The sequence below is a fragment of the Nerophis ophidion genome, unplaced genomic scaffold (assembly GCF_033978795.1).
Source record: "Nerophis ophidion isolate RoL-2023_Sa unplaced genomic scaffold, RoL_Noph_v1.0 HiC_scaffold_491, whole genome shotgun sequence".
Classification (NCBI taxonomy): Eukaryota; Metazoa; Chordata; class Actinopteri; order Syngnathiformes; family Syngnathidae; genus Nerophis; species Nerophis ophidion.
This window is the reverse complement of record NW_026907393.1, coordinates 1-11,141: the sequence shown is the minus strand read 5'-3', so window position 1 is coordinate 11,141 and position 11,141 is coordinate 1. Positions and strand designations below refer to the sequence as shown.

Sequence of the window (11,141 nt, the reverse complement as noted above, 5' to 3'; positions counted from 1 at the left end):
GGTAAAATAGCTAGCGAGTTAATCTCTAAACCAATTCATGCTAAGATTCAATGTGAGCTGCTGAAGACCAATGTTGTGCCTAAAGAAAGGGATGACAATACTACTGAGATAATGATGAGGTTAATCAGTAAAAGTAGGAGTTTAACCCACATTGTTGGGGCATGGGCCCAAAAGCTTATTTAGCTTACCTTACTGTAGGTAGTAGTGTAACGGAAGCACCAAGAGTTTTGATCTCTTTAGCAGGGTTCAAATCCCTTCTTCCTAAGGAGTTAGGGGGACTTTAACCTCCATGAAGCACTCTATCAAAGTGGTCCTTATAATTCAGGCATAACTCCTCACTTAGTACTGAGGGGGTAAACCTGCAAGAGTGATGGGTAAAGATATGTGTAGAATGATTAAGCCCAAGGTGAGGGGTAGAAAATTTTTTCATGTTAAGTGTATTAATTGGTCGTAACGAAAGCGAGGGTAAGAAGCTCGGACCCATAAAAAAAGTATTGAGAGGAGGGCTGCCTTAATCATCAAAGCTGATGAGGTTAGATAAGGAGTTATTGGAATTGTGGTTGTTCCAAGAAATAGGATTGCTGACAAAGTATTTATGACAAGGATGTTTGCATATTCTGCCAGAAAAAACAACGCGAAAGGGCCCCCTGCATATTCAACATTAAAACCTGAGACTAATTCGGATTCACCTTCTGTAAGGTCGAAAGGGGTTCGGTTAGTCTCAGCAAGAGTTGAGACATACCATATTGCGGCGAGAGGTCAGGATGGTATAATTAATCAAATGGCCTCCTGGGTTGCGGAAAATATATGTAGAGTGAAACCGCCGGTTAGGATGACAAAGGCCAGTAAGATAAGGCCTAAGCTGACCTCGTAAGAAATCGTTTGGGCAACAGCTCGCAAGGCTCCGATCAGAGCATATTTTGAATTTGAAGACCAACCAGAGCCCAGGATGGAGTAGACAGCAAGGCTAGAGATAGCTAAAATAAATAAAATTGTAAGGTTTATATCTAAAACAGGGTAAGGCATAGGCATGGGGGCCCACAAAACCAGGGCCAATGTGAGGGCTAAAATAGGAGTGAAAATGAAAAGAGCCGAAGATGAGGATGAAGGTCGAATTGGTTCTTTAATAAAGAGTTTAATCCCATCAGCGATTGGTTGAAAAACACCATATGGGCCAACTACATTGGGGCCTTTACGAAGTTGTATATAACCTAAGACCTTCCGTTCAATCAAGGTTAAAAATGCCACGGATAGAAGAATGGGAACAATGTAAAAAATGTGATGAACCAGATAAGTGGTGGGATAAGGGTTAATAACTAAGGAGAGGATTTGAACCTCTGTTCAAAGAGCTTAGGTCTTTTGCAATTACCGGGCTCTGCCACCTTAATATTGCTTTGATTTAAAGCATAGCAGGCTCTCCTTTCGGCTGTTTGATATGGTTTCAGCAGGTAAGGGGTAGGCGTTTTTTTAAAATAGGCCCTCCCCTATTGGTCCTTTCGTACTAAAGAGGGGTGTTTCATAGATAGAAGCTGACCTGGATTACTCCGGTCTGAACTCAGATCACGTAGGACTTTAATCGTTGAACAAACGAACCCTTAATAGCGGCTGCACCATTAGGATGTCCTGATCCAACATCGAGGTCGTAAACCCCCTCGTTGATAAGAACTCTTGGAGGGGATTGCGCTGTTATCCCTGGGGTAACTTGTTTCGTTGATCGGTATTACCGGATCATGTAGGTCAGATATTCTGATGTTTTGAGTCGTAACTCTTGTCTTTAAGAAATCATTTTCTTCCTCATGGGGGTTATTTATTTCCCCATAGTCGCCCCAACCAAAGACTTTCAGTAGTGTGTTATTTAGTTTATTATTTTATTGAATGTAATTGACATAAACTTCTGTGTGTCTAGAAGCTCCACAGGGTCTTCTCGTCTTATGTTTTTATCCCCGCTTCTGCACGGGGAGATCAATTTCATTGACCGGGAGAAGGAGACAGTTAAGCCCTCGTCATGCCATTCATACAGGTCTCCATTTAAAAGACAAGTGATTGCGCTACCTTCGCACAGTTAAAATACTGCGGCCGTTAAACGTATAGTCACCGGGCAGGCAGGACCTCTTATTTTGATTGTTCAAGAGGCGATGTTTTTGGTAAACAGGCGAGGCTTTTAAATTATTTGCCGAGTTCCTTCTTCTCCTTTTAGTCTTTCTTATTTAACAATCCGGTGTAGGGTTAACGCTTTGTTGTGTGGTGGGTTTTCTTGTTTATTAGTTCATGTGCATTTCCTTCTTTGATTAGGTGCGTTAATTTTCGGTGTGGGTTCGTTCCGATGTACACTCGTGTTAAGAGAGGGTCTTAATCCTCTGATTACTCATATTAGCATTATTGTTCTCATCATATGATAAGAAAGTCTAATAAAATTTGGGGGTTTAAGGGTAATTATAGGTATAGATGAGTGTTTAGTACTTGAGCTTTAACGCTTTCCTTTAAGATGGCTGCCATTAGGCCCACTTGGGTATTATTCTTTATATTCAACCTTTAACCTCCCTAAAAAGCTGTTTCTTTAATCAAAAGAGCTGTACCTCTTTTGACTAACTCCAACCTCTAGTAATCTCTGCCTTTAGTTAGGTAAACATGTGTGATGCGATTGTGGGGTTGAGCTGAACTTCTATTCTTTTCTTAGACAACCAGCTATAACCAAGTTCGATAGGTTTTTCGCCTCTACTTGAAGATCACCCCAATCTATTGCCACAGATACGGGTTAGCCCTTTAAAGGCTGTCTTGAAGTAGCTCACCTGGTTTCGGGGTTTTAAACTTAAGTACACTTTGCTTAAATTATTCTGGCTAAACCATGATGCAAAAGGTACAAGAGTTAATCTTTGCTTTATTAAACTTAATTGATCTTTTTCAACCCTCTTTCAACATTCCCTTACGGTACTTATTCTATAGCGCCTATGTCTTTTTTTGTCTCCCATACTAAAGTGGAAAAATGTTTTGTTTAAAGTTGTTAATACTTTTAGGGGTATTCCTAATTTTGATTGCTTATTAAAGGTTGGGCTAGTTTTTAGGTATTAGGGTAGCTTGATTTGCACAAGCGTCGTCTCGGTGTAAGTGAGAAGCTTTAACTTCTTAGCCATACCCTAGTAAGCCAAGTACACCTTCCGGTACACTTACCATGTTACGACTTGCCTCCCCTAAGTTTTCTAAGTGGTGTTTATTTAACGTTGTGTAGAAAAGGGGAGAGTGACGGGCGGTGTGTGCGTGCTTTAGCGCCTGCTTCAGGGGGATACTCTATTTCTCCCTTACTACTAAATCCTCCTTCATAGTCATGAGATTTCAGGTTGCATTCGTAATACGCTGGTGAGCGAATGTAGCCCATTACTTTCCCTCTTATAAGCTACACCTTGACCTGACGTATAAGGTTCAATCAATTGTGCTCACTATAAACCCTTCACAGGGTAAGCTGACGACGGCGGTATACAAACGGTAATGGCAAAAGAGGGTGAGGTTGAACGGGGGTTATCGATTATAGAACAGGCTCCTCTAGGGGGTTTTAAAGCACCGCCAGGTCTTTTGGATTTTAAGCTGGTGCTTGTAATACCCAGGCGGATGTTGGGTGTAACTACTCATCAGTTTACTGCTAGGCATAGTGGGGTATCTAATCCCAGTTTGTTTAATAGCTTTCGTGGAATCAGGGGGGGGGGGGGTTAAAGCTACTTTCGTGATGGATTTTCTAATTTTGAATACGTTATACGGTCAAAAAGGTGTTCAGCTTTAGTTCTTGTTTTCCCTAACCACTCTTTACGCCGGTTTCTGTCATCTTGGGTTACACGTATAACCGCGGTGGCTGGCACGAGTTTAACCAACCCTTTAAATAACTTTAACTGAGTCAAGTTTTCACTTATCTCTCAAAATTAATCACTGCTGAATACCCTTGGGGGTGTGGCTTAGCAAGGCGTAGTGGGCTACAATTGTGTGCCTGATACCAGCTCCTTAATGTCAAAAGAGATTAAAGGGCATCCTCACGGGGGCGCAGATACTTGCATGTATAAATTTAGTTACAGTTGACAGTAAAGTTAGGACCAAGCCTATGTGCTATCGGAACTATCATCGTTCAGTCTTAACATCTTCAGTGTTATGCTTTATTATTAAACTACGACAGCGAGATGTGTTTTAACTCTAAGAGGGGGTTCACATTTATATTTTCACGCTGCTCAAGTGTGTTATAGTTTACAGATATTTGTGCTTGCATGCATATACATATACACATGTATGTATATGTATATATATGCATATATATGTATATATATGTATATATATATAAATACCCATACATATACATACATATATATATATATATATATATATGTATGCATACATATTTTATATTTATATATATGTATATACATACATCATTTATATACCTACATATATGTATTTATACATATGTTTTATCTTGTATTTATATATTTATATACACACATGTATATGTACACATTTATATTCTTATATACATATATATACATATATACATATATATATTTATATGTATACATTTTATTTTATTTTATTTTATTTATATATATATAATTTATACAAACACTTATAAATTATATAGATATATTCTTATGTTTATGTGCGTATAGTATTAATACGTGAGTGTTATATATACTACTGACATAGTCGTGTGTATAACCGTATATACATTCACGGGCAGGTGTGTACATTTATATGCCACCTGTGTAGTATACATGTGTACTTTTATTTATATATATATATATACATACATTATTTTATTTTATATTTATACATATATATATATATTTATTTTATTTTATTTATATATATATATATATATATATTTATTTTATTTTATTTATATATATATATATATATAATTTATACAAACACTTATAAATTATATAGATATATTCTTATGTTTATGTGCGTATAGTATTAATACGTGAGTGTTATATATACTACTGACATAGTCGTGTGTATAACCGTATATACATTCACGGGCAGGTGTGTACATTTATATGCCACCTGTGTAGTATACATGTGTACTTTTATTTATATATATATATATACATACATTATTTTATTTTATATTTATATATATATATATTTATTTTATTTTATTTTATATTTATATATATATATATTTATTTTATTTTATTTTATTTATATATATATATATATATTTATTTTATTTTATTTATATATATATATAATTTATACAAACACTTATAAATTATATAGATATATTCTTATGTTTATGTGCGTATAGTATTAATACGTGAGTGTTATATATACTACTGACATAGTCGTGTGTATAACCGTATATACATTCACGGGCAGGTGTGTACATTTATATGCCACCTGTGTAGTATACATGTGTACTTTTATTTATATATATATATATACATACATTATTTTATTTTATATTTATATATATATATATTTATTTTATTTTATATTTATATATATATATATATTTATTTTATTTTATTTATATATATATATATAATTTATACAAACACTTATAAATTACATAGATATATTCTTATGTTTATGTGCGCATAGTATTAATACGTGAGTGTTATATATACTACTGACATAGTCGTGTGTATAACCATATATACATTCACGGGCAGGTGTGTACATTTATATGCCACCTGTGTAGTATACATGTGTACTTTTATTTATATATATATATATATATATATATATATATATATATATATATATATATATATTTATTTATTTTATATTTATATATATATATTTATTTTATTTTATTTATATATATATATATATAATTTATACAAACACTTATAAATTACATAGATATATTCTTATGTTTATGTGCGCATAGTATTAATACGTGAGTGTTATATATACTACTGACATAGTCGTGTGTATAACCATATATACATTCACGGGCAGGTGTGTACATTTATATGCCACCTGTGTAGTATACATGTGTACTTTTATTTATATATATATATATATATATATATATATTTATTTTATTTTATATTTATATATATATATTTATTTTATTTTATATTTATATATATATATTTATTTTATTTTATATTTATATATATATATATATTTATTTTATTTTATATTTATATATATACATTTTTTTATTTATTCACACACCCAAAAATAAGGGGGGTAGGGGGGATTACCCCCTAATAAAACCAAGAAAGGGGGGATAAAGGAATAAATAGGATTAAAAAATCACTATTATGCTCTTGAAAGAGAAATATGCTACTCTTATAATAATATCCTTTCAACATTCATCATTAGTATTTCGTTCAAGAAAATGTACACCCTTGTCAACTAGTACCGTGTGCACTCTGAAATGCCAGATGAAAGGAAAAAAAAAAAAGGAACCCCTTACCCACTGGAGTGAATCCCCCGGGTAGCTGGGTAACGAGTCGTATGATTATCAACATTAACTTATGCTAGCGTCAATGAAAGTGTGGGGAGTAACGCAGTAAATGGACCTGAGGTAGGAACCAAATGCCAGGAATAATTCACTGTGAGCGACCCCCACGAATACTTGTCCCTCACCTTCAATAACCGTTAGCATTAAGGTATCGTCGGATGGTAGGTTCTTAGTGCCAACCAATGGTTAATTTAATAAAGTGTAGACTACTTGGTAGAGTTTACTTATTATTGTTGTATGGATTCTTAAATCTCTCATTACCCAATTAATCTGTGTTCCTACTTCATTAGTGTATTTAGTACACCTTAGTTGATTTATTGAGATTACGATGTTTTAAATAAATTAATGGTTTTAATACATATATGTCTATGTATACCTTATTTATTATTAACCCTGAATGGTTACAAGATTTTTATGCTTTTAATACATAGTGATATTATTTAATACAGATGTATATATATATATATATACTCATATATAAAATTATGCATTTCCAGAGAATAGTTTAACAGAACACTAGCTTTGGGGGCTAGAGGTAAGCGCTGACGTCGCTTTTTTCTGAGCAGGGGGGAGGGCTTTAACTTCCGACCTCCGGCTTACAAAACCGACGCTCTAGGGTTGAGCTACCCTTGCATTCTCATTCGAGTATGCTGTTTTCAATATACCCTGCTGAGGGCATTAGTACTAGGAAGATCGAAAAATAAGCGATTGAGGCCAGCTGCCCAACGATAATGTAAGGAGGTTCAGCAGGTATTCCTCCAATTCATGTTAAGATTATAACATCGGCAACTAGTAATCAAAACAGAGCTTGTGTGAGTGGGCGGAATGTCAACCCTCGGTGTTTAGAGGTGTGTAGGAAGGGGACAAGTGCTAATACCAGGATAGCTGATAGTAAGGCTAACACACCTCCTAACTTATTAGGGATGGATCGAAGGATGGCGTATGCGAATAAAAAGTATCACTCTGGTTTAATATGAGTAGGGGTAACTAAAGGGTTGGCGGGTGTGAAATTATCAGGATCTCCTAGTAAATAGGGTAAAAATAAAGCCAAGGCAACGAGTGATAACATCAGTGCTGCGAACCCTAAAAGATCTTTGAAGGAAAAGTACGGGTGGAAGGAGATCTTGTCTACATCTGAGTTCAATCCCGCGGGGTTATTAGAACCTGTTTCATGTAAAAATAGAAGGTGAACAAGGGTGGCAGCTAATACTATAAATGGGAGTAGGAAGTGAAATGTAAAAAATCGGTTCAAAGTAGCGTTATCCACAGAGAAACCCCCTCAAATCCACTGTACTAAATCAGTGCCTACATAAGGCACAGCAGACAAAAGGTTAGTGATAACGGTAGCACCTCAAAACGATATTTGTCCTCAAGGTAAAACATAACCTACGAAAGCTGTTGCTATTACAAGAACTAGAAGTATTACACCAATATTTCAGGTCTCTTTGTAAAGGTAGGACCCGTAATATAACCCTCGAGCAATGTGGAGGTAAATACAAATGAAAAAGAATGAGGCACCATTAGCATGTATATTGCGAATTAGTCAGCCATAGTTAACATCTCGGCAGATATGGGTGACTGATGAAAAAGCGGTAGCAATATCAGAGGTGTAGTGTATTGCCAAGAAGAGGCCAGTTACAATCTGAGAGATCAGGCAAAGTCCTAAAAGGGAGCCGAAGTTTCATCAAAGGGAGATATTTGAGGGGGTGGGTAGATCTACCAGAGCATCATTGGCGATTTTTAACAGGGGGTGAGTTTTGCGTAGGTTGGCCATTAGTTTATATAGTTGAATTACAACGGTGGTTTTTCAAGCCACTGGTTTTGGTTAAAATCCGAGTATAAACAATGACATATGTTTTAATAGTTTTATTAATTAGTTTGATTTTGGGGTTTGCTGCCGTAGCTTCAAATCCCTCTCCATATTTCGCTGCCCTAGGTGTAGTATTTGCTGCTGGGGCAGGTTGTGGGTTAGTGGCGTACTTCGGGGGTTCTTTCTTATCGCTTGTTTTATTTCTAATTTACTTAGGTGGGATATTAGTTGTTTTTGCTTATTCAGCAGCTTTGGCTGCTGAACAGTACCCTGAAGGCTGGGGTAGTTGACCTGTATTTAGCCGCATAGTACTTTACTTATTAATAGTAGTAGTTTCTTTCGGCTATTGTTGAAGTGGGTGGTTCGAGGTGCTTATTATACCTTTGGAAGAAATAGGAAGTTTAGGGTTATTACGCCAGGATACGTGTGGAGTAGGTATAATGTATTTATCAGGTCGTTGAATACTAATTATTAGTGCTTGAGCCCTATTGCTTACATTGTTTGTTGTTTTAGAGTTAACACGTGGGTTTGAGCGAGGATCTTTACGTGCTATTTAAAGGTTAAAAATCAATACAGTTAAAAATAGGGTTAGTAATAACGATATTATATAGGTTTTAATTGAGCCCTTTTGTGCGTTACTAACCACAGGGGCTAAAGTGGTGTTAACAGACACTACGGCTTTAGGTCCATATTTCTCTAGCCAAACTAGGTCTATTGTTCGGGTGGCAATTTTTTGTCCAAAACCATACACTTTTGTAGGAAAAATCCGATGATTAATAATCGGGAAAAAGGCTAATGAGTTAGAGAAGCGATAGGGGGGCATGTACCGGGGTATAATGGTTTGTTTATGGGTTATCGAAGCAAGGTCTAATGCTACCAGAAGGCCTGTAATAGTAACAAGAATGGCTGCCACCTTACTAAATATAGGTATAGTTATCACAGGGGTTTTTGAAACTGGTATATTTGTGTAAATAAGTAAGCCGGCTACAACACTTCCTAATGCTAAGCGTAAAATAGGGTTAATAACCGAAGGGTTATTTTCATTGATAGGCGATAGCGCGTTGAATCGAGGGTTTCCTATGCATACAAAAAAGATAATACGAAGGCTGTATACGGCTGTAAGTGAAGTAGCAAAAAGTGTAATGAGGAGGGCTCAGGCGTTCAGGTATGAGTTATTTAAGGCTTCAATGATTGGGTCTTTCGAAAAGAAACCTGATAGGAAAGGTATCCCCGTTAATGCTAAACTTCCTAATGCTATTGAGGATGAAGTGAAAGGGACTAAGCGGTGTATACCCCCTATTTTACGGATATCCTGCTCATCATTTAGAGCATGGATAATGGAGCCTGAGCAAAGGAATAATATAGCTTTAAAGAAGGCATGTGTGCAAATGTGTAGAAAAGCGAGATGTGGTTGGTTGAGTCCAATAGTTACTATTATAAGGCCAAGCTGGCTTGATGTAGAAAATGCAATGATCTTCTTAATATCATTTTGTGTCAGGGCGCAGATTGCTGTAAAGAGGGTTGTTAATGCACCAAGACATAGGCAAAGTGTTATAGCTGCTGGGTTATTTTGCATTAAAGGGGTTATGCGGATTATTAAAAAAATACCTGCTACAACCATAGTGCTTGAGTGGAGTAAAGCGGAAACTGGGGTAGGGCCTTCTATTGCAGAAGGTAATCAAGGGTGAAGACTGAATTGAGCGGATTTACCCATAGCGGCCAAAATAAGACCAACAAGCGGGAGAGAGAGGTCTATGTCTTTAGAGAGTGAGATAATTTGATGAATATCCCACGAGTTAAGGTTTATTGCTATTCAAGCCATGGCAAGGATCAAGCCTGCGTCACCAATACGATTATAAAGTACTGCTTGCAATGCTGCTGTATTTGCATCCGCTCGCCCATACCATCAGCCGATAAGCAGGAAAGATATGATGCCTACCCCTTCTCAGCCAATAAATAATTGGAATATATTGTTAGCTGTTACTAAGATAATTATTGCAATTAGGAAGATAAGGAGGTATTTAAAGAATCGATTTATAGCAGGGTCCGAGTGTATATATCAAAAGGCAAATTCCAAGATTGATCAGGTGACGTAAAGAGCAACGGGGGTGAAAATAATTGAGTATATATCAAATTTGAAGCTAAGAGTAATGTCAAATGTTGACAAGCTTATTCATGTGAATGAGGTGATAATAGCTTCACTCCCATCATTCAGAAAAATAATAAGGGGGATGAGGCTAGTAAAAAATGATATCTTAACTGCAGATTTAACATGTGTTGATGACCAGCTTTGTGGTAAAGGGTTAGGGGAAAAGGTGGTTAAAACTGGGTAAGTAAGAAGAGCAAAAATGATAAGAAGGGCGGATGTTAAAATTAGGGGGGTAGGGTGCATAACTTCTACTTGGATTTGCACCAAGAGGTGTTGGCTCCTAAGACCAATGGACAGACTATTGTCCTATAAAAGTATGCGAGTGAGCTTTGGAGTCTAACCAAAGATACAAATATTAGCAGTTTTTGTTTTTTCTCTTCTCTCTCGGTGGGTGAAAGGACTTCAACCTTTTTTTTCAGAATCACAATCTAATGTTTTAATTAAACTACACCTACAATGGTTAAAACCTCAAATTAAATGGGGTTTGAAGATAAGGAACACTAATGGAAGAAGAACAATGGCAGTAAGCAAGTGTTCACGTATTGAAGCTAAATCTTGTTCGATGAATTGTTGGGAAACCGGGCCCCGTTGGGAGATAAGGAATATAAAGAAAGAATATACAGCAGTAATAAACAACCCTAATGCAACGAATACGAAAGTTCAAGGTGATCATTTAAATAAAGAAGTAGCAATAAATAATTCTGCTGAGTAATTTGGCAAAGGTG

At 36.0% G+C, this 11,141-nt stretch overlaps 2 protein-coding genes and 1 pseudogene across 2 annotated transcripts; all 3 read right to left on the bottom strand.

Moving 5' to 3' along the window:
• Positions 1-335: 335 nt before the first annotated feature.
• Positions 336-3,814, bottom strand: LOC133548207 (NADH-ubiquinone oxidoreductase chain 1-like; annotated as a pseudogene).
• Positions 3,815-7,090: 3,276 nt separating this feature from the next.
• Positions 7,091-10,659, bottom strand: LOC133548208 (NADH-ubiquinone oxidoreductase chain 5-like). The gene is given in 1 exon segment (XM_061893518.1): positions 7,091-10,659. A coding segment is annotated over 1 exon segment (1,839 nt). The 3' UTR covers positions 7,091-8,820.
• On the bottom strand, positions 7,091-10,663 carry LOC133548209 (cytochrome b-like). Its single transcript, XM_061893519.1, is given in 1 exon segment — positions 7,091-10,663. A coding segment is annotated over 1 exon segment (816 nt). The 5' UTR covers positions 8,232-10,663; the 3' UTR covers positions 7,091-7,415.
• Between the last annotated feature and the right edge of the window lie 478 nt (positions 10,664-11,141).